Source organism: Salmo salar, chromosome 01, assembly GCF_965601325.2.
Source record: "Salmo salar chromosome 01, fSalSal1, whole genome shotgun sequence".
Classification (NCBI taxonomy): Eukaryota; Metazoa; Chordata; class Actinopteri; order Salmoniformes; family Salmonidae; genus Salmo; species Salmo salar.
Genome location: NC_138291.1, coordinates 131,786,068 through 131,810,315, shown reverse-complemented (window position 1 = coordinate 131,810,315; position 24,248 = coordinate 131,786,068). Strand labels below are relative to the sequence as shown.

General features: G+C 42.9%; 1 protein-coding gene across 1 annotated transcript in view; it reads left to right on the top strand.

Moving 5' to 3' along the window:
* Positions 1 to 24,248, top strand: part of mier3a (mesoderm induction early response 1, family member 3 a) — a 56,671-nt gene that overhangs the window by 4,140 nt on the left and 28,283 nt on the right. Inside the window, 9 exon segments of the mRNA XM_045688037.2 lie at positions 6,058 to 6,082; positions 12,564 to 12,709; positions 20,365 to 20,499; positions 22,164 to 22,284; positions 22,770 to 22,843; positions 22,993 to 23,065; positions 23,397 to 23,545; positions 23,623 to 23,704; positions 23,786 to 23,880. Coding sequence (XP_045543993.2) covers positions 6,058 to 6,082; positions 12,564 to 12,709; positions 20,365 to 20,499; positions 22,164 to 22,284; positions 22,770 to 22,843; positions 22,993 to 23,065; positions 23,397 to 23,545; positions 23,623 to 23,704; positions 23,786 to 23,880 — 900 coding nt within the window.

The following is a 24,248-nucleotide window of genomic DNA, read 5'->3' as shown; positions in this document are numbered from 1 at the left end:
CTGAGATGAACTCTGCCTTGTTGGCCGCAGACCGGCAGTTCCAGAGGCTGCCGGAGACCTGGAACTCCACGTGGGTCGTGCGCGCTGGGACCACCAGGTTAGAGTGGCAGCGGCCACGCGGTGTGAAGCGTTTGTGTGGCCTGTGCAGAGGGGAGAGAACAGGGATAGACAGACACATAGTTGACAGGCTACAGAAGAGGCTACGCTAATGCAAAGGAGATTGGAATGACAAGTGGACTACACTTCTCGACTGTTCAGAAAGTTAAGCTTACGTTGCAAAAATGTTATTGACTAAAAATGACGAAGATGATACAGTACTGCTGGCTGGTGAAGTAGGCTAGCTAGCAGTGGCTGCGTTGTTGACTTTGTTTGAACGTGTAGCTGGCTAGGTAACCTATTTTCGTTGCGGGGGACGAAAATAGCTGGCTAGCTAACCTCTAATTACTCCAAACTACACAATTATCAAACTATGACAAAGTCAACTAACACTGCACTAGTCAAATCGTTCCATTGTAATGTATTAGTTTCTACAGTGCTGCTAGTCAGTAAAGGTTGGCTAGCTAGCAGTGGGTTTGATGATGACTAGGTGTGTTGACTAAGTCTGGACAACGGCGTCGCGGCGCGGCTGGCTAGCTAACCTCGATAATTACTCTAAACTACACAATTATCTTATATACAAAGACAGCAAAGACAGCTATGTAGCTAGCTAGCACTACACTAATCAAGTCATTCCGTTGTAATGTAATAGTTTCTACAGTGCTGCTAGTCAGTAGAAGTTGGCTAGCTAGCAGTGTTGACTAAGTTAGGAGGATGAAAACAGCTGGCTGGCTAGCTAACCTCGATAATTACTCTAAACTACACAATTATCTTTGATACAAAGACGGCTATGTAGCTAGCTAAGAAAAAATTGCTCAGATCAAACAAATCAAACCGTTGTAATGTAATGAAATGTAATATTACCTGTGGAGCGACGCGAAGTGCGACTACCTTCTCCAAACCCGGAAGTAGTACAATAGGGGCAATACAATTGTCCTACCAAGACTAGCCTACAACAATGCGACGAAAAAATGCGTTATTGTTTTCAATCGAGTACAAAATTCTACTCAAGGTTGCAGTGAAAATGTAATATGAGTAACAGCACAAAAGCCCTGTGATTTGAATGTTTCAATCGATTTGGCTCAGTTGTGGGTCTACTCTCTTCAGTTTAAGGTCTAGAAAGAGTAGCAGGCCAGTCTGGTTGTATTTTTACTTTTGATACTGTATACTCTCTGTTGTAGATCTTCATTCTCCCAAATCATCCTATATTAATGTGGCCACATATGCTCCTGGCAGGCCCAGTTATTCAGGAATGCTTAGTACACACTGCATCCTCTCCAAGCGGCTATTCTTCGCGCACCTAGAACCTACACTTCAATATATCCAAAATAGTTATCATTTAACTTTTAAAATGTATTACATTTTTATGTTGCGAGGGCCTAAAATTTACACCTGCCAAATGCGGGTAGATTTTGCCATTGGCGGGTAAGATATGTATTTCACCAGCCACTTTGGCGGGTGGTCAGTGCTCCACAGTGTGAGCAGTTAACTCGGATTTGTGAATAGAAAGTATGATCACATTTATAGTAAAATAAATGCTGCAGTAGATTTCCAAGTATTTCTGCCATTTTGTTTCATAGCTGGTAAATTAATCGCACAAAGTCAACTACGAATCCCATATAGCCTATTCCTACTCGTGCTGCAACACTGCCTGGCTGGGGACTCTGCGCATGTGAAGTGATGGATACATTTTTAGAAGCGCTGCACACAGGCTTAAAAGTTGGTGTAATTTACTTGAAATGAAAGTCTACTGAAGTGAGACATTGTCACTGTTTCTTGGCTATTTACATTGTTTTGTTCACACGCTAGGTTGTTTTTCTATGTTTGCGTTTCAACTGCTAGGGAAGAGAAGACAGCGCATCTACTAGTCAGTCTCAATCTCACAGGCACAAACATGACTTGAGTCACGCTACCAATGTGGCCTCCCGCCCTTAAAGGGGCATTTGAACATTTGTCTCATGATATGTGATTTGGTTAAGACTAGGTCACAAAAAATAAAATGTTAACAATATATTACATTATTTCTGGCTAGTAATACATTTATTGTTTTAGAAACATTACAAAGCATGCTCATGTTTTGTTGCTGAAAAATATATTTTGTCTGGTAAAAAAATCTGAGTGGGTGGTAGATTTTTAAATCTATCTGCGACATCGGCTGGTGGACCAAAAACTACATTTTATGTCCTGTAAGTGGCATCAACACATCCAGTCACAATGTTTTAATCTGATTAGGCTACTTCAAAAGTCTCTTGAAGGCCTGCTCACATTCATAGAAAATATAATTTCAGCATCCTCAAAATCCTCAAAACCCACCACCATTAAACAGGTTTCCATCCAACCGTTTTATACAACTAAAGTACCCTACATGTTGGATTGAAAAAAAGTAACGACATTGTGACTGGTTGTGAGCTCCCGAGTGGCACAGCGGTCTAAAGCACTGCATCTCAGTGCAAGAGGCGACACTACAGTCCCTGGTTCGAATCCAGGCTGAATCGCATTTGGCTGTGATTGGGAGGCCAATAGGGCGGTGTACAATTGGCCCAGTGTCGTCCTGGTTTGGCCGGGGTAGGCTGTCACTGTAAATAAGAATTTGTTCTTAACTGACTTGCCTAGTTAAATAAAGGTAAAACATTATTATTTTTTACAATATTATATTAGACAGTTTTTGGAACAGTGTAAACAACATAAATTATTAGTTATACCTGAGACCCTGTTCTAATGAGAAAAATATGTAAAGGCTTTTACAGCATAGCAAATATTTAAAAACAGCTGCAATTGTGAAATGGCTTTATCCAACATGTTGTGTGAGGCAGAGCTTATGGAATGAGTATGCTATTAAACAAACTCTCAAACAGGCAACAGAAGCAGGATCTGCCATATATACATACTGCTCAAAAAAATAAAGGGAACACTTAAACAACACAATGTAACTCCAAGTCAATCACACTTCTGTGAAATCAAACTGTCCACTTAGGAAGCAACACTGATTGACAATAAATTTCACATGCTGTTGTGCAAATGGAATAGACAACAGGTGGAAATTATAGGCAATTAGCAAGACACCCCCAATAAAGGAGTGGTTCTGCAGGTGGTGACCACAGACCACTTCTCAGTTCCTATGCTTCCTGGCTGATGTTTTGGTCACTTTTGAATGCTGGCGGTGCTTTCACTCTAGTGGTAGCATGAGACGGAGTCTACAACCCACACAAGTGGCTCAGGTAGTGCAGCTCATCCAGGATGGCACATCAATGCGAGCTGTGGCAAGAATGTTTGCTGTGTCTGTCAGCGTAGTGTCCAGAGCATGGAGGCGCTACCAGGAGACAGGCCAGTACATCAGGAGACCACGTCTAAACAAACAACACATCCTAGATCCTAAACAACACATCCTAGATCTGAATGAAAGAAATAATCTTATTAAATACTTTTTTTTTTTTACATAGTTGAATGTGCTGACAACAAAATCACACAAATAATCAATGGAAATCCAATTTATCAACCCATGGAGGTCTGGATTTGGAGTCACACTCAAAATTAAAGTGGAAAACCACACTACAGGCTGATCCAAATTTGATGTAATGTCCTTAAAACAAGTCACAATCAGGCTCAGTAGTGTGTGTGGCCTCCACGTGCCTGTATGATCTCCCTACAACGCCTGGGCATGCTCCTGATGAGGTGGCAGATGGTCTCCTGAGGGATCTCCTCCCAGACCTGGACTAAAGCATCCACCAACTCCTGGACAGTCTGTGGTGCAACGTGGCGTTGGTGGATGGAGCGAGACATGATGTCCCAGATGTGCTCAATTGGATTCAGGTCTGGGGAATGGGCGGGCCAGTCCATAGCATCAATGCCTTCCTCTTGCAGGAACTGCTGACACACTCCAGCCACATGAGGTCTAGCATTGTCTTGCATTAGGAGGAACCCAGGGCCAACCGCACCAGCATATGGTCTCACAAGGGGTCTGAGGATCTCATCTCGGTACCTAATGGCAGTCAGGTTACCTCTGGCGAGCACATGGAGGGCTGTGCGGCCCCCCAAAGAAATGCCACACCATGACTGACCCACCGCCAAACCGGTCATGCTGGAGGATGTTGCAGGCAGCAGAACGTTCTCCACGGTGTCTCCAGACTCTGTCACATGTGCTCAGTGTGAACCTGCTTTCATCTGTGACGAGCACAGGGCACCAGTGGCGAATTTGCCGATCTTGGTGTTCTCTGGCAAATGCCAAACGTACTGCACGGTGTTGGGCTGTAAGCACAACCCCCACCTGTGGACGTCAGGCCCTCATTCCACCCTCATGGAGTCTGTTTCTGACCGTTTGAGCAGACGCATGCACATTTGTGGCCTGCTGGAGGTCATTTTGCAGGGTTCTGGCAGTGCTCCTCCTTGCACAAAGGCGGAGGTAGCGGTCCTGCTGCTGGGTTGTTGCCCTCCTACGGCCCCCTCCCCGTCTCCTGATGTACTGGCCTGTCTCCTGGTAGCGCCTCCATGCTCTGGACACTACGCTGACATACACGGCAAACCTTTTTGCCATAGCTCGCATTGATGTGCCATCCTGGGTGAGCTGCACTACCTGAGCCACTTGTGTGGGTTGTAGACTCCGTCTCATGCTACCACTAGAGTGAAAGCACTGCCAGCATTCAAAAGTGACCAAAACATCAGCCAGGAAGCATAGGAACTGAGAAGTGGTCTGTGGTCCCCACCTGCAGAACCACTCCTTTATTGGGGGTGTCTTGCTAATTGCCTATAATTTCCACCTATTGTCTATTCCATTTGCACAACAGCATGTGAAATTTATTGTCAATCAGTGTTGCTTCCTAAGTGGACAGTTTGATTTCACAGAAGTGTGATTGACTTGGAGTTACATTGTGTTGTTTAAGTGTTCCCTTTATTTTTTTGAGCAGTGTATAATGATATACATTTTCAGTAGCACATGTCTTCGAGCGATGGACTGTACCATCCCCACAGCCTCCGCAATGGATTAGTCAGGCGCAAATCAGATTTTTGCGGCGACTCTCATCGGTCTACCAAAATGGGGCTAGCTCTAGTAGGGAGGGATGTATTTTCTGTTTGTCGAGATTGACATAGTCTACTATTGTGGTGTTGAACACGCAAACCATGTTATTGAAGTGCCTGAAGTCGGTATGCTTTGTTAATTGGTTATGCAGTGCCTTGTTACAGCAATGATAAAGGCATTAGGCTGACATGTATGCTTTGTTTCTTAAAAAAATGTAGCACCTTGCACTTTCACATTTTTTTTGTATTCTTTCAAGTGTGGATTACTTTTTTAACAGATATCTTGTCTTCCATGCACCGGCAGCCATTCATTCTAGCTTGAACGCAAACCCTCATGCTGGCTTTCTGCATTGGCACAGAAGCCTGTTGGTGGAAAAATCCGTTACATATATTTTATACAATTATAAATATTGCATCAAAATGTAGAAAATCTGATTTCCCTCTAGCTGATCATAGTGTAATGAAACAGGCAGGAAGAGTGAGGTGGTTGGTGAACCCCCAGCCTTCTAGCCTGTAGCCCTGGTTGATAGACTGTGACACACAAGCATGCTGAAGTGACAAAGTTGATATCAACAGTTATTTGTGCCGCCCCCCCCCCCCCCCCCCCCCCACACCCACTCACATTTTGATCTGTCCCTTAGCAAACAACGCCTATGTTGACCCAACAAACGTTAGCTAGCTACCAGTACCTTGCTATTTAAGAGCTTAGGTAATGGTAATACCAATGACTGTATATGGTGACGTAAACTAGACTGGATTATCTTTTATGTTAACTAAATTGGGTTATAGTTTCATATAATTTACTGTCATTGCGACGATTTTGCCTGTTTACTAGATGTAGGCTAGCTTATGTTATTCCAAATCTCACCCCCTACTATTTTTCTTTTTCTCATTTTTTTTATTTTTGTTTATTTTTTATTATTTATTTTTTTTATTTTATTTTTTTAGGCTTCCTTTGGAAGTACGAGCCCAGGTAAGTGTTCTACATGTTTGACTTTTTGTTGTATTAATGCAAGTGGAACCATGAATTTGTTGTGCAGTACCAGTCAAAGGTTTGGACACACCTACTCATTCCAGGGTTTTTCTTTATTTTTACTATTTTCTACATTGTACAATAATAGTGAAGACATCAAAACTATGAAATAACACATATGGAATCATGTAGTAACCAAAAAAGTGTTAAACAAATCCAAATATATTTGAGATTCTTCAAAGTAGCCACCTTTTGCCTTGATGACAGCTTTGCGTACACTTGGCATTCTCTCAACCAGCTTCATGAGGTAGTCACCTGGAATGCATTTCAATTAACAGGTGTGCCTTGTTAAAGGTTAATTTGTGGAATTTCTTTCCTTAGGGTGTTTGAGCCAATGTGTTGTGTGAAGGTAGAGGTGGTATACAGAAGATGGTATTTTACAAAATATGGCTAAGTCCATATTATGGCAAGTACAGCTCAAATAAAAGACAAACGACAGTATCATTACTTTAAGACAAGAACGTCAGTCAATGCAGAACATTTCAAGAACATTGAAAGTTTCTTCAAGCGCAGTCGCAAAAACCATCAAGCGCTTTGAAGAAACTGGTTCTCATGAGGATCTTACGGCAAAAAAGAGCTTCTGGATATTAGGAAGCGATCACTCACCTCGGATTAGACAAAGATTTTTTTTTTCTTCAACAAGCAAGACGCACAGGACATTCTCCAAACACCCGACAGGGCCAACATCCCCGTTATTTGCAAGAGGAAGAAACGCAGGTACAGGGGACACAGAGCGGGATGCCTTGTGAGGACCCGTAGAAGGCGAGTGGGAAAGCTGCCGTTACCGTCAATATTACTCGCCAACATGCAATCATTGGACAATAAATTAGACGAGGTACGATCACGAATATCCTACCAATGGGACATCATCAACTGTAATATCCTATGTTTCATGGTATCGTGGCTGAATGACGACATGGATATTCAGCTAACGGGATATACGCTGCATCGGCAAAATAGAACAGCACACTCCGGTAAGGCAGGGCGGTCTGTGCATATTTGTAAACAGCTGGTGCATGAAATCTGAGGAAGTCTCTAGATTTTGCTCGACTGAAGTAGAGTATATTGTAATAAATTGCAGGCCACACTACTTGCCTAGAGAGTTTTCAGCTATACTTTTCGTGGCTGTTTATTTACCACCACAGACAGATGCTGGCACTAAGACCGCACTCAGTCAGCTGTATAAGCAAACAGGAAACCACTCTCCCAGAGGTGGCACTCCTAGTGGCCTGAGACTTTAATGCAGTTCTACCAAATTTCTATCAACATGTTAAATGTGGAACCAGGGGGAGGAAAAAAAAAAACTCTAGATCACCTGTACTCCACACACAGAGACGCATACAAAGCTCGCCCTCCATTTGGTAAATCCGGCCACAACTCGTTCCTCCTGATTCCTGCTTACAAGCAAAAATTAAAGCAGGAAGCACCATTGACTCAGCTACAGACACTGTTTTGCTAGCACAGGCTGGAACATGTTCCGGGATTCTTCCGATGGCATTGAGGAGTACACCAAATCAGTCACTGGCTTTATCAATACAGTGAGGGAGAAAAATATTTGATCCCCTGCTGATTTTACACGTTTGCCCACTGACAAAGAAATAGTCAGTCTATAATTTTAATGGTAGGTTTATTTGAACAGTGAGAGACAGAATAACAACAACAAAAATCCAGAAAAACGCATGTCAAAAATGTTATAAATTGATTTGCATTTTAATGAGGGAAATAAGTATTTGACCCCCCTCTCAATCAGAGATTTCTGGCTCCCAGGTGTCTTTTATACAGGTAACGAGCTGAGATTAGGAGCACACTCTTAAAGGGAGTGCTCCTAATCTCAGCTTGTTACCTGTATAAAAGACACCTGTCCACAGAAGCAATCAATCAATCAGATTCCAAACTCTCCACCATGGCCAAGACCAAAGAGCTCGCCAAGAATGTCAGGGACAAGATTGTAGACCTACACAAGGCTGGAATGGGCTACGACCATCGCCAAGCAGCTTGGTGAGAAGGTGACAACATTTGGTGCGATTATTTGCAAATGGAAGAAACACAAAAGAACTGTCAATATCCCTCGGCCTGCGGCTCCATGCAAGATCTCACCTCGTGGAGTTGCAATGATCATGAGAACGGTGAGGAATCAGCCCAGAACTACACGGGAGGATCTTGTCAATAATCTCAAGGCAGCTGGGACCATAGTCGCCAAGAAAACAATTGGTAACACACTATGCCGTGAAGGACTGAAATTCTGCAGCGCCCGCAAGGTCCCCCTGCTCAAGAAAGCACATATACATGCCCATCTGAAGTCTGCCAATGAACATCTGAATGATTCAGAGGACAACTGGTGAAAGTGTTGTGGTCAGATGAGACCAAAATGGAGCTCTTTGACATCAACTCGCCGTGTTTGGAGGAGGAGGAATGCTGCCTATGACCCCAAGAACACCATCTCCACCGTCAAACATGGAGGTGGAAACATTATGCTTTGGGGGTGTTTTTCTGCTAAGGGGACAGGACAACTTCACCGCATCAAAGGGACGCTGGACGGGGCCATGTACCGTCAAATCTTGGGTGAGAACCTCCTTCCCTCAGCCAGGGCATTGAAAATGGGTCGTGGATGGGTATTCCAGCATGACAATGACCCAAAACACACGGCCAAGGCAACAAAGGAGTGGCTCAAGAAGAAGCACATTAAGGTCCTGGAGTGGCTTAGCCAGTCTCCAGACCTTAATCCCATAGAAAATCTGTGGCGCTAGCTGAAGGTTCGAGTTGCCAAACGTCAGCCTCGAAACCTTAATGACTTGGAGAAGATCTGCAAAGAGGAGTGGGACAAAATCCCTCCTGAGATGTTTGCAAACCTGGTAGCAAACTACAAGAAACGTCTGCCCTCTGTGATTGCCAACAAGGGTTTTGCCACCAAGTACTAAATCATGTTTTGCAGAGGGGTCAAATACTTATTTCCCTCATTAAAATGCAAATCATTTTATAACATTTTTTACACCCGTTTTTCTGGATTTCTTTTGTTATTCTGGCTCTCACTGTTCAAATAAATCTACCATTTAAAATTATAGACTGATCATTTCTTTGTCAGTGGGCAAACGTACAAAATCAGCAGGGGATCAAATACTTTTTCCCTCACTGTAAGTGCATTGAGGACGTTGTCCCCACAGTGACTGTACATACATACCCCAACCAGAAGCCATGGATTACAGGTAACATTCGCACTGAGCTAAAGGGCAGAGCTGCTGCTTTCAAGGTGCGGGACTCTAACCCGGAAGCTTACAAGAAATCCTGCGATGAACCATCAAACAGGCAAAGCGTCAATACAGGGCTAAGATTGAATCATACTACACCGGGTCTGACGGTCATCTTATGTGGCAGGGCTTGCAAACTATTACAGACTACAAAGGGAAGCACAGCCGCGAGCTGCCCAGTGACACGAGCCTACCAGACGAGCTAAATCACTTCTATGCTCGCTTTGAGGCAAGCAACACTGTCAAGTTGTGTATGGTTCACACTGCAGCTCTTTTAGAATTCTGGAGATGAATACCTGTCTTTTGACGCAACAAACACTGAGGCATGCATGAGAGCATCAGCTGTTCCGGATGACTGTATGATCACCCTCTCCGTAGCCGACGTGAGTAAGACCTTTAAAACAGGTCACCATTCACAAGGCTGCGGGGCCGGACGAATTACCAGGACGTGTGCTCTGGGCATGTGCTGACCAACTGGCAGGCATCTTCACCGACATTTTCAACATATCCCTGATTTGAGTCTGTAATAACATGTTTCAAGCAGACCACCATAGTCCCTGTGCCCAAGAACACAAAGGCAACCTGCCTAAATGACTACAGACCTGCAGCACTCACGTCCGTAGCCATGAAGTGCTTTGAAAGGTTGGTAATGGCTCACAACACCATTATCCCAGAAACACTAGACCCACTTGAATTTACATACCACCCAAACAGATCCACAGATGATGCAATCTCTATTGCACTCCACACTGCCCTTTCCCACCTGGACAAAAGGAACACTTATGTGAGAATGCTGTTCATTGACTACAGCTCAGCGTTCAACACCATAGTACCCTCAAAGCTCATCGCTAAGGATCCTGGGACTAAACACCTCCCTCTGCAACTGGATCCTGGACTTCCTGATGGGCCGCCCCCAGGTGGTGAGGGTAGGTAGCAATAAATCTGCCACGCTGATCCTCAACACCGGAGCACCCCAGGGGTGCGTGCTCAGTCCCCTCCTGTACTCCCTGTTCACCCACGACTGCATGGCCAGGCACGACTCCAACACCATTAAGTTTGCAGGCGACACAACGGTGGTAGGCCTGATCACCGACAACAACGAGACAGCCTATAGGGAGGAGGTCAGAGACCTGGCCGGGTGGTGCCAGAATAACAACCTATCCCTCAACGTAACCAAGACTAAGGAGATGATTGTGGACTACAGGAAAAGGACCGAGTACGGGCTGTAGTGGAGCAGGTTGAGAGCTTCAAGTTCCTTGGTGTCCACATCACCGACCAAACTGGAATTGTCCAAACACACCAAGACGGTCGTGAAGAGGGCACGACAAAGCCTATTCCCCCTCAGGAAACTAAAAAGATTTGGCATGGGTCTTCATATCCTCAAAAGGTTCTACAGCTGCAACATCGAGAGCATCCTGACTGTTTGCATCACTGCCTGGTACGGCAATTCCTCGGCCTCCGACCGCAAGGCACTTCAGAGGGTAGTGCGTATGGCCCAGTACGTCACTGGTGCTAAGCTGCCTGCCATCCAGGACCTCTACACCAGGCGGTGTCAGAGGAAGGCCCTAAAAATTGTCATAGAAAGTTCTCTCTACTACCGCATGTCAAGCGGTACCGGCGTGCCAAGTCTAGGACAAAAAGGCTTCTCAACAGTTTTTACCCCCAAGCCATAAGACTCCTAAACAGGTAATCAAATGGCTACCTGGACTATTTGCATTTTGTGCCCCCCCCAACCCCTCTTTTATGCTGCTGCTACTCTGTTTATCATATATGCACAGTCACTTTTAACTATACATTCATGTAGATACTACCTCAATTGGCCCGACCAACCAGTGCTCCCGCCCGCACATTGGCTAACCGGGCTTTCTGCATTGTGTCCCACCACCCGCCAACCCCTCTTTACGCTACTGCTACTCTCTGTTCATCATATATGCATAGTCACTTTAACCATATCTACATGTACAAACTACGTCAATCAGCCTGACTAACCAGTGTCTGTATGTAGCCTCGCTACTGTCTTTTTACTGTCGTTTTTATTTCTTTACTTACCTGTTGTTCACCTAATGCCTTTTTTGCACTATTGGTTAGAGCCTGTAAGTATGCATTTCAATATACCTGTTGTATTCGGCGCACGTTACAAATAAACTTCGATTTGAAAGACCCAGAGTTACCTCTGCTGCAAAGGATAAGTTCATTAGAGTTAACTGCTCCTCAGCTTGCAGCCCAAATAAATGCTTCAGACTTCAAGTAACAGACACATCTCAACATCAACTGTTCAGGGGATACTGTGTGAATCAGGCCTTCATTGTCAAATTGCTGCATTGAAACCACTACTAAAGGACACCAATAAGAAGAGACTTGCTTGGGCCAAGAAACATGAGCAATGGACATTAGACTGGTGGATATCTGTCCTTTGGTCTGATTAATCCAAATTTGAGATTTTTTTTGGTTCTGACTGCCATGTCTTTGTGAGACGCAGAGTTGGTGAACGGATGATCTCTGCATGTGTGGTTCCCAGCATGGAGGAGGAGGTGTGATGGTGCTTTGCTGGTGATGCTGTCAGTGATATTTTAGAATTCAAGGCACACTTAAACCAGCATGGCTACCACAGCGTTTTGCAGCGATACGCCATCCCAACTGGTTTGGGCTTAGTGCCACTATCATTTGTTTTTCAACAGGCCAATGACCCAAAACATACCTCCAGGGTGTGTAAGGGCTATTTGACCAAGAAGGAGAGTAGTGGAGTGCATCATCAGATGACCTGGCCTCCACTCTCACCCAATTGAGATGGTTTGGGATGACTTGGACCGCAGAGTGAAGGAAAAGCAGCCAGCAAGTGCTCAGCATATGTGAGAACTCCTTCAAGACTGTTGGAAAAGCAGTCTTCATGAAGCTGGTTGAGAGAATGCCAAGAGTGTGCAAAGCTGGCTTCAAGGTACAGGGTGGCTACTTTTGAAGAATATAAAATATATAGATTTGTGTAACACTTTCGGTTACTACATGATTCCATATGTGTGTGTTTTGATGTCTTCACTGTTCTATGATGTAGAAAATAGTAAAAATAAGAAACCCTTGAATGAGTAGGTGTGTCAACTTTTGACTGGTACTTTACATCATTCACCGTAATAACAACTAGCAAAGTCTAATGTTACTGTGGTGTTGTTGTTGTTATCCAGTTGGCTCTCTGTCTTCAGAAGATCACGACTTTGATCCGACAGCAGAGATGTTGGTCCATGACTATGATGATGAGCAAACTTTGGAGGACGAGGAGATGCAGGAGGAAGGGACAAGCGTCAGCGCTGAAATAGCAGATTTGGAGAAGGTACAATTTGATGTTCCACAGATGTCATTGTTACAAGATGCAAAATTAGATGGGCTAGAAATCAAAGATAATGCATCGCATGCATGCACCCATATTGGTTTACATGTCATTGTACACATTAAGCTCTTTTTGTAATTAAGGGATGGTTCACTATTTGTTGGACTACATTTTTCTAAATTAAATTTAGGCTTTTTTTTAAATTAATTTAAAAAAAAAATTTTTATAAACCATTCACATTTGGGATATTTTGTTTCTTTCAGCTGTCGCTGGCAAAAGAGTAGCTCCCACTAATGTAATCCAATGGGGCCAATATTCTGTATCGCAAATGTTTTTCTATGACACTCCAAAGCAACGTGTAGCCTTGAGGTTGTACATAATAAATATAATGTGTAAGGGGTACTCAACTACTGTAGTAGTTACAAACCCCCAAGTCGCGACCCCCAAACGGTTCACACACCTCTTGTTGGTGGAAAGAACACTTTGCAGCAGTGTTTCCGCTGCACTAATTTAACTGTGGTGCTGCGCCACGGCAAATCATTGCTGTCATGCCCCAAAAATATGATACATTGAAAACTATTTGTCAATGGGCACTTTGAAGATGTTAGAACAGTCCACATTTTACTTTTCCTCTACAAACAAAATTAGTAATGAATAGAACAATCTGACAAACCCATAGAATCATACTGAACAAAAATATAAACGCAACATGCAACAATTTCCAAAATTTTACTGAGTTACAGTTTAATAGAAGGAAATCAGTCAGTGGAAATAAATTAATTACGCCATAATCTATGGATTCACATGACTGGGCAGGGGCGCAGCCATGGATGGGCCTGGGAGGGCGTAGGCCCACCCACTTGGGAGCCAGGTTCTGCCACTGGGGAGCCAGGCCAAGCCAATCAGAATTCATTTTTCCCCACAAGGGCTTTATTAGACAGAAATACTCTTGAGCAACCCCCCCCCCCCCCCCATCTTCCTAAGACGATCATGCAGGTGAAGAAGCCGGATGGTGGACATTCCGCCAGTCAGCATGCCAATTGCACGCTCCCTCAACTTGAGACATCTGTGGCTTTGTTGTGACACAACTGCACATCTTAGTGGCCTTTTATTGTCCCCAGCACATGGTGCACCGGTGTAATGATCATGCTGTTTAATCAGCTTCTTGATATGCCACACCTGTTAGGTGGATGGATTATCTTGGCAAACGAGACGCTCACTAACAGAGATGTAACATTTCTGGGGTCTTTTTTATTTCAAACATGGGACCAACACTTTACATGTTGCATTTTATATTTTTGTTAGGTGCATTCAAGTTACTAGTGCGATAGGGAGGGAAACCTGCATTCTGACCCAAGTTTTAATGGTGTTTTTTCCCAGCTTTCCATTCTTACTTTACTTCTCAACTCCTAAATGCGTATAAACTGCACAATTTTAGCAATGTTAAAGACTAAGGGGTTTCTGTGAGAAATACAGGCAGGGTGCGTGTTACCCTAACATTATATTCACTGTGTTTATGCAATTTTTTGGGGGACATAACTTTCCGAATGCACTCTATCAGACCCCTTGACTTTTTCCACATTTTGGTACGTTACAGCCGTATTCTAAAATGGATTAAATAAATGTTCCTTATCAATCTACACACAATACCCCATAATGACAAAGCGAAAACAGGGTTTTAGAAATGTTTGCAAATGTGTATATAAAAATAAAACGCCTTATTCCAGACCATTTGCTATGGGACTCCTGTTTCCATTGATCATCCTTGCTGTTTCTACAACTTGATTGGAGTCCACCTGGAAGACTCCCATGAAATGGACAAAAAAATGAATGGTAACATATTGCCATTGGGCAAAACATATACACGATCGCAAATGCCACTCAAATGGACAGCAGTTCATTCAAAGCGTATGGCAAGTGGCAAATGCCAAGTGTCATACAGCAAAAATCCCAAAGATGGCGAGCGCGCTCCACCGTAAATGTTCATATTGCAAATGGACATAAAGTCAAGACCCAAGGGTCAAAATTCAAAAATACAACTCCCTCTAAAGTGCTTTCTGGACCGTTTTTTTGAAATTCTTTCCTTTTTTAAATTATTTTTTTATTTAAAAAAAAGTTTTTTTGTCAATAATACATATATAACAACCATATGAACATGCCTTATGGACAAACTCAATAAAAGATTATGTTTTGTCCATTTGCAATATATGACCATAGGAAGTCAAAAGTCCAGTGAACCATGGCCAAATGGCATTTATATTGACAAAATGATATATCACGATGTTAAGCCTTGAATCAACCTAAGTCTATTTGTCATGTTTGATGAGAGAGAAGTAGGACTCTGTTTTTAAATGTCTTTTTTGTAAGAGTTTTTTGAAAAACGTCAAACTATTGATGTGCACGGGTGGGGGGTGCGCCCTACCCAGCTGTGGACCCCTTGCACCCCCCTAAAGGCATTAAAAACCATTTAAAAAATGTGCTCCTGGTAACCCGTTCCAATTACCAGGTGCACGGCTGTCCATTTGCAATGTCTTACAATGGGTATTTACCATCACGAATTTGACATGCTCTAATATGCTGCAGAAATGCCCAATTGACTGGCCCGTTGAACTCGGGATGGCCGGGCAGTGATAGTGGTTCCCCTCCATCGCTCGTTGGTGTTGATTTCAGTCTGTCATTTTGGTGATGGTTCATCACTGTTTAAACTTATTGCAAATAGACAAAAGTCAGCCATCAAGTCAGTGTCCATCAGTCAATAAGATATCATTCTGACACCAAACCCACTTTGTCCAACACGTTTAGAAGCCAACTATCACATATTTCAGAGCAGGCCCAAAATTCACAGCGCCTTCTGCTTAAACCATAATAAAAACGTAAAACACGTAGTTACATTCTAGCTGCGGGTCCAGTTATGACATTGTGTAGGCATAGCTGAGGCGACCCCGAGTTTTGGCTCGATAGGTCATTCGGAGCCCAAGCAGTGACCTTAACCTCTATGGGCTAGGTGGGACGCTTAACAGCCACTGCCAGCCTGTGGCGCGATTTTCAAAACCTTAAAAATCCTATTACTTCAATTTCTCAAACATATGACTATTTTACAGCCATTTAAAGACAAGACTCTCGTTAATCTAACCACACTGTCCGATTTCAAAAAGGCTTTACAACGAAAGCAAAACATTAGATTATGTCAGCAGAGTACCAAGCCAGAAATAATCAGACACCCATTTTTCAAGCCAGCATATAATGTCACCAAAACCCAGAAGACAGCTAAATGCAGCACTCACCTTTGATGATCTTCATCAGATGACAACCCTAGGACATTATGTTATACAATACATGCATGTTTTGTTCAATCAAGTTCATATTTATATCAAAAACCAGCTTTTTACATTAGCATGTGACGTTCAGAACTAGCATACCCCCCGCAAACTTCCGGGGAATTCGCTAACATTTTACTAAATTACTCACGATAAACGTTCACAAAAAGCATAACAATTATTTTAAGAATTATAGATACAGACCTCCTCTATGCACTCGATATGTCCGATTTTAAAATAGCTTTTTGGTGAAAGCACATTTTGCAATATTCTAAGTACATAGCCCAGGCATCACGGGCTCGCTATTTAGACACCCGGCAAGTTTAGCACTCACCATAATCATATTTACTATTATAAAAGTTTGATTACCTTTTGTTGTCTTCGTCAGAATGCACACCCAGGACTGCTACTTCAATAACAAATGTTGGTTTGGTCCAAAATAATCCATCGTTATATCCGAATAGCGGCGTTTTGTTCGTGCGTTCCAGACACTATCCGAAATAGTAAAGAAGTGTCGCGAGCATGGCGCAATTCGTGACAATAAAATTCTAAGTATTCCATTACCGTACTTCGAAGCATGTCAACCGCTGTTTAAAATCAATTTTTACAACATTTTTCTCGTAGAAAAGCGATAATATTCCGACAGGGAATCTCCTTTTCGGCAAACAGAGGAAAAAATCCCAAAGGCGGGGGCGGTCGGGGTCACGCGCATAAGCCCAGTGTCCCTTGATCGGCCACTTGAGAAAGGCGATAATGTGTTTCAGCCTGGGGCTGGAATGACGACATTCTGTTTTTTCCCGGGCTCTGAGCGCCTATGGACGACGTGGGAAGTGTCACGTTAGAGCAGAGATCCTTAGTAAATGATAGAGATGGAAAAGAAGTTCAAGAAATGGTCAGACAGGCCACTTCCTGTAAAGGAATCTCTCAGGTTTTGACCTGCCATTTGAGTTCTGTTATACTCACAGACACCATTCAAACAGTTTTAGAAAATTTAGGGTGTTTTCTATCCATATGTAATAAGTATATGCATATTCTAGTTACTGAGTAGGAGTGGTAACCAGATTAAATCGGGTATGTTTTTTATCCAGCCGTGTCAATACTGCCCCCTAGCCCTAACAGGTTAATTGGTGCTGAAAATTCTCTTTTGTCCGGGCGTTGCTACGGGGTCCCTGAAAGAGCTAGCGGACAAACTTTTGTGTCCGTCTCTATGGGCCGAGGCGGTTTCAATGCACCTAGTCTTGCGACTCTGGGACTTTTCTAAACGTCGTCATTTTCATAATGGTCAAAATGAATTGAAGTCATTACAAATGTACGAGGCTGTTTCTCGGCCTGAGAACCTTCTAGTGCACGGTGAGTTGTGGCTCTATCGACTTAAGCGCTAGAACATGTATATAAAGTTTCAGAGCTCTAGGTCTGACGGTTCTTTGATAGTTCAAACACAGGTAACTATTGCAGGCTCTGTGTGTGTATTAGCCTCAGACTGTGTCACTCCCCTGTGTGATTTCAGGAAATCACGTAGAGCTCCGAAACGCCGCAACTGGATTTAAGTTATTTATTTTGAGAGATATATTTATTTATTTTTAAATTCCGTTTGGCCACTTTAACCATCACCAATTGTACGATTTCTCATAAATTCCGGTAGCTAAATGGCTGGTTCTTTTTTCCCTGACACCGTAGGTTCATGTACTTTGACGAGAAGTGGTCAACTTAGCGCTCTATTACCGTTTTTGACCTTTTAATCCCAGAAAATGGGCCTTAACTCAGTGTTGAGGCCTCAACACCATCTTGTTTCTGGGCTAAAAGCCCATTTGGCCAACCCTGTGCTCACCGAGTTTTATCGCCGAAGTCTTTTCTGTTTACGAGAAATGGCCATGTCACTTTGGTGTTTTTGTCCATTTGCAATAAGCAGCCAGTCGCCATCTGGTGGAATTTTCCAGAACAGTGGAAAAATTACTGAAATTTAATAAAACAGAAACCAAATGTCCGAGAGACTTCATTTGATGACTTCCCGGAAGATCTGACCCTGGGGCACGGCCTGAGGCCGTCGGCCTATTTTAAAAACATTTGTGGACGTCTGGTAAGGGACCGTACATTTGCAATATGGAGATCCTTATCAATCATACGGGAAATGCCATCGGCGTCCCTTTTATGTAGGGAATTATATTGATTGGACATGATTTGGAAAGGCACATACCTGTCTAAATAAGGTCCCACAGTTGACAGTGCATGTCAGAGCAAAACCAAGCCATGAGGTCAAAGGAATTGTCCATGGAGCTCTGAGAAAGGATTGTGTCGATCAGGGGAAGAGTACCGAAACATTACTGCAGCATTGAAGGTCCCCAATAACACAGTGGCCTCCATCATTCTTAAATGGAAGAAGTTTGGAACCACCAAGACGCTTCCTAGAGCTGGCCGCCTGAGCAATCGGAGAAGGGTCAGCGAGGTGACCAAGAACCCAATGGTCACTCAGACAGAGCTCCAGAGTTCCTCTGTGGAGATGGGAGAACTTTCCAGAAGGACAACCATCTCTGCAGCACTCCACCAATCAGGGCTTTATGGTAGAGTGGCCAAACGGAAGCCACTCCTCAGTAAAAGGCACACGACAGCCCGCTTGGAGTTTGCCAAAAGGCACCTAAAGGACTCTCAGACCATGAGAACAAGATTCTCTGATCTGATGAATCCAAGATTGAACTCTTTGGCCTGAATGCCAAGCGTCACATCTGGAGGAAACCTCGCACCATCCCTACGGTTAAGCATGGTGGCAGCATCATGCTGTGAGGATGTTTTCCAGTGGCAGGGAATGGGAGACTAGTCAGGATCAAGGGAAAGATGAACGGAGCAAAGTACAGAGAAATCCTTGATGAAAACCTGCTCCAGAGCGCTCAGGTCCTCAGACTGGGATGAAGGTTCATCTTCCAATTGGACGACGACCCTAAGCACACAGCCAAGACAACGCAGGAGTGGCTTCGGGACAAGTGTCTGAATGTCCTTGAGCGGCCCAGCCTGAGCCCAGACTTGAACCCAATCGAACATTGCTGGAGAGACTTGAAAATAGCTGTGCAGCGACGCACCCCATCCAACCTGACATCTGCAGAGAAGAGGACCTGCAGAGAAGAATGGGAGACGCTCCCCAAATACAGGTGTGCCAAGCTTGTAGCGTCATACCCAAGTAGATTGGAGGCTGTAATCACTGCCAAAGGGGCTTCAACAAAGTATTGAGAAAAGGGTCTGAATACTTATGTAAATGTGATATTTCTGTTTTAGCCCAATAGGGTAAATGCAGATAGGCAACCCCCATGCTTCAGCCTATTTATTTATAGCCACTATGCTACATCAGTTGGGCTACAAGTGCTAATGCTTATTGCTAATAGCATACCTGATCATATGGACCATGCATAGGTTATATGTGTGGTCCAATATGAAAACAAATATGTTTTTTTAGAATCATTTTACCAGTATGTTATTTCAGGAGGTGGAAATGTTAAACTGTAGATGGTGTCTGCATCATTTTTATTTATTTTGGAGTATAATTTTTTTTTACATTTTTGTTACCAGAATTGAGCCTCTCGTTCCTTCTACATAAATTGTCTGGGGGGGACCCCGGCAGTGGAGGCTGCTGAGGGGAGGATGGCTCATAGTAATGGCTGGAATGGAGTCCATGGAATGGTATCAACCACATATGTTTGATACCATTCAATTGACTCTATTCTAGCCATTATTATGAGTTGCCCCACCCCCAGAAAATCTATGCAGAACACTATCTAAATGTAGTTTCAGCCCTCCCCTTCTATTCCCCCGTGACCTTTTCCTCCCACTGCTCCACATTTTTTCCAGAGCAAATGCTGTTTTGCAGTTTTAAAGCTAATTTCCTGGAATTCTACACATTTTGCCCTGTCTAAAGTTCATATGATACTTTAGTGACTCCACAAAATTGATTGGGGCCCCCTGGGGGTTGAAGCCCCATGGGAACATAATCTGGCCATGATAACTGCAATATTTAAATAACTGGTTAACCTAACTTACCTTGCTAACATGGGATAGATGATCAACCGTAATTTTTTTGAACAGGCTATAATTAATGGCCGATACAACTCCCCTCAATACAATACTAGCCTCGCTCTGTACAAGAAAATACTAGAAAGGCTGCTGAATATGGCTAGATTAAACTGCCTCGGTGGATTGACAGCAGCCAAGGTGTGGTAAACAAGATGAATTTGTATTGAGTGAACTGTCCATTTATAATTTTAACATTCTGTCATAAATCTTCCTAACTGTTATGCATGAAGTTTTTTGTATTGTTGTGATTTGTAAAGCAAAATCAAGTCGTCTTTAATCATTCAGGAGGGCAACATGCCACTGGAGGAGCTGCTGGCTATGTATAGATACGAAGCATCAATTGGCACCGCTGGAGGGTCCAGTGTGGGCGGCTCTTCTGTTGATCTTACGGACGAGCTACCTGATATGACATTAGATAAAGTAAGTAAGCACCGTGTCAATTTTGTAAGTTGGACTTCCTCTTCTGTAATATTTCCATTCACTTGGAAAAGTTATCCCACTGCAGTGAAAACAAATTGTTAGTAGGTTGTGAGAGGGCTTTCCTTTTAAAAATAATTTGCCTTAGATTCACTGTTGGACACTGGGGGTTTTATTGTTGGACACTGGGGGTTTCATCGTGATGACAGCCTGAACATTGTATTCTTCACTCTTTTTCCAAAAGATTTAGCGAAACCATTGTTTTTATGTATTGTATGCACTACCGGTCAAAAGTTTTAGAACACCTGCTCATTCAAGGGTGTTTCTTTATTTTTACTATTTTCTACATTGTAGAAAAGTAGTGAAGATATCAAAACTATGAAAAAACGAATATGGAACCATGTAGTAACCAAAAAAGTGTTAAACAAATCAAAATATATTTGAGATTCTTCAAATAGCCACCCTTTGCCTTGATGACAGCTTTGCACACTCTTGGCATTCTCTCAACCAGCTTCACCTGGAATGCTTTTCCAACATTCTTGAAGGAGTTCTCACATATGCTGAGAACTTGTTGGCTGCCTTTCCTTCACACTGCGGTCCAACTCATCCCAAACCATCTCAGTTTGATTGGGGGGATTGTGGAGACCAGGTCATTTGATGCAGCACTCATTACTCTCCTTGGTCAAATAGCCCTTACACAGCCTGGAGGTGTGTTGGGTCATTATCCTTTTGAAAAACAAATTATAGTCCCACTAAGCCCAAACCAGATGGGATGGCGTATCGCTGCAGAATGCTGTGGTAGCCATGCTGGTTAAGTGTGCCTCGAATTCTAAAGAAATCAGACAGTGTCACCAGCAAAGCACCCCCACACCATAACACCTCTTCCTCCATGCTTTACGGTGGGAAATACACATGCAGAGATCATCCGTTCACCCACACTGCGTCTCACAAAGACAAATTTGGACTCCAGACCAAAGGACAGATTTCCACCACTAATGTCCATTGCTTGTGTTTCTTGGCTTTTTCTATTGCATCATTGATTGTATGTTGTTTTACTCCATGTGTAACTCTGTTTTTGTATGTTGTCGAACTGCTTTGCTTTCTTGGCCAGGTCGCAATTGTAAATGAGAACTTGTTCTCAACTTGCCTACCTGGTTAAATAAAGGTGAAATAAAGAAAAAATTAATAAAAAGTAAGTCTCTTCTTGTTATTGGTGTGCTTTCTTTGCAGCAATTTGACCATGAAGGCCTGACGGTTTCATCATAGTGCTTGATGGTTTTTGAGACTGCACTTGAAGAAACCTTGTCACAACACAACTGAATGGCTCAAATGCATTAAGAAGGAAAGAAATTCCACAAATTAACTTTCAACAAGGCACACCTGTTAATTGAAATGGATTCTAGGTGACTACCCCATGAAGCTGGTGGAGAGAATACCAAGAGTGTGCAAAGGGTGACTATTTTGAAGAATCTCAAATAGAAAATGTATTTTGATTTGTTACTTTTTTTTGGTTACTACATGATTTCATGTGTTATTTTGTAGTTTTGATGTCTTCACTATTATTCTACAATGTAGAAAATAGTAAAAATGAACTCCTTGAATGAGTAGGTGTTCTAAAATGTTTGACTGGTAGTGTATGTATTGACTTATTGGTGTATTTTAATCAGGAAGAAATAGCAAAAGATCTTCTGTCAGGTGACGATGAAGAAACACAGTCCTCAGCTGATGACCTCACACCCTCGGTGACATCCCATGAAACCAGTGATTTCTTCCCCAGAACACTGCGTTGTAAGTTTAACATTCACTTCCTTGAACTGTGGAATATCTCCCTTTTTGTTTCCCTATAATGCCACTACTGACATGCATCATCTGACATCAGTGCATCTAGCAACCTGAAATATATTGTGAGATTAAGTCCTAATGTAAAAGGTTTGTGGTAAAGTGTAATGGTAATGTCCGCGATACAAATTTCGGGGAGTAGCATATCGAGCCGACTTTGGCAACATCGAGAAGTGAGAGGCTGATCTCCTCCACTGTTGTTTCCATGCAGCTATCACTTAGCAGCAGAGTGACACAAACTCCCATGTGTGTGCAGATGCTCTGTGTGGGTGCTCACAAGTGTGGTCTCCTGTATCATGTTTACGCAATATTTGTTTTGTTTCATACTGCTGCTCGTATCGCTGATTCACAGTTTAAGTTGACACCCCCTATGCACTGCAGTCCCTTTTACTTCCCTGTATTATCTCCTCACCTCCCACTATCTGCTTCTCTAGCTAATGCTATTTACGATGGAGACAAGGAATCGGAGGGTGAGGAAGATGGTCTGTGTCCTGAGGACACCAGGAAGGTGTGTATTTCAGTGCTTCTCATGATCAATCATTCCTCCACCAACTCCTAGTAGATGAGGCTCATGACACGTGGATGGCTTGTTACACTGCAAATGTCAACATAATGGTATTTAAATTGACTAATTTAAAAAAAAATCTGTTTTCAAAGGAAATCATGGTCGGGTCCCAGTATCAAGCTGAAATCCCTGCCCTTGTCTGTTACTACGATGCCAATGAAAAAGGTCAGTGTATGTGAGATACCAAATATACATTTAGAATTTCCCTCGCACACTCCCCTCACTCTAGCTCTCTTGAAGATCAACTCTGAATTTAAATTGATTTAAGTGGGGGGGGTTGTCCTTCCCAAGGCATTGTATGAGCTTGTGAAGTGAAATTCAATGTTAAGATGTTGAACAGATATCAGTTTACTTGTTTTGATATTTGTTCAATATATGTACAAAATCTGTTCAATATACTGTATGTAACGTCATATTCAACAGATATGATGTAAAGCTAGGAAACATCCTTCACAGCTTCCAAGTGTTGTCCTTGTCTAAAAATGTATCCTCCTAGTGTATGAGAATGAAGACCAGTTGCTATGGCAACCTGATGCCCTGCCGGAGCAGACGGTGAAAGACTTCCTGCATGACACTTCCGCCCTAGTAGTTGATGGGAAGGTGGGGCCTGCGCTGGAGAGTGGTCTCGTTCAAGACAACGAGCAGGTACATTTTTCTTTTCTTTCTTTCTCTCTTTCTCTCTTGCTCTCTTAACTGATTTAGTGTTATTTGCCCCTCCCAAGGCTTTGTATGAGCTTGTGAAGTGTAACTACACCGTCCATGATGCACTGGAGCATTATCGCCGGAGTGAAAAGTCCTCTGAGGGTAAGTTGACATTTTTACACAGATTCATATTGTATTAAAACAGTGGAGTAAAAAATAAATGTTCCACCTTTTTGATTTCAGGTGAAATGCCTCCCTGGTCAGAAGAAGAATGCAGAAACTTTGAACTTGCGCTCCTCCTTTATGAGAAGAACTTTCACCTCATCCAGAAACATAAGGTAAGACCAGTCTTATCAATACAGTATGACTTCAAAGATACAATAATGTCGGGAATGGAGGTCGTTTGGGAACACTGAAATATCTAAAACTTTGAAATTCATTTATAAACAAACAAACCATTGCATATTTACATGTTTACTAATCAATTATCCAGAATTTGTAAATCATTTTTGATTTTTTTAATTCTTTGCATTTATATTGCCTGTTCAGTTGACCTGTCAGTTGGTAACTGAGGGCTGGTTTCCCAAACACATATTACGCCTGTTTCTGGACCAAAAATCATGCTCAATGGAAAATCTCCATAGGAACTGTTTTTTTCCAAGGACTATGCTTAGTCTGGAAAACCAGCCCTGAGTTTTGTAGCTTT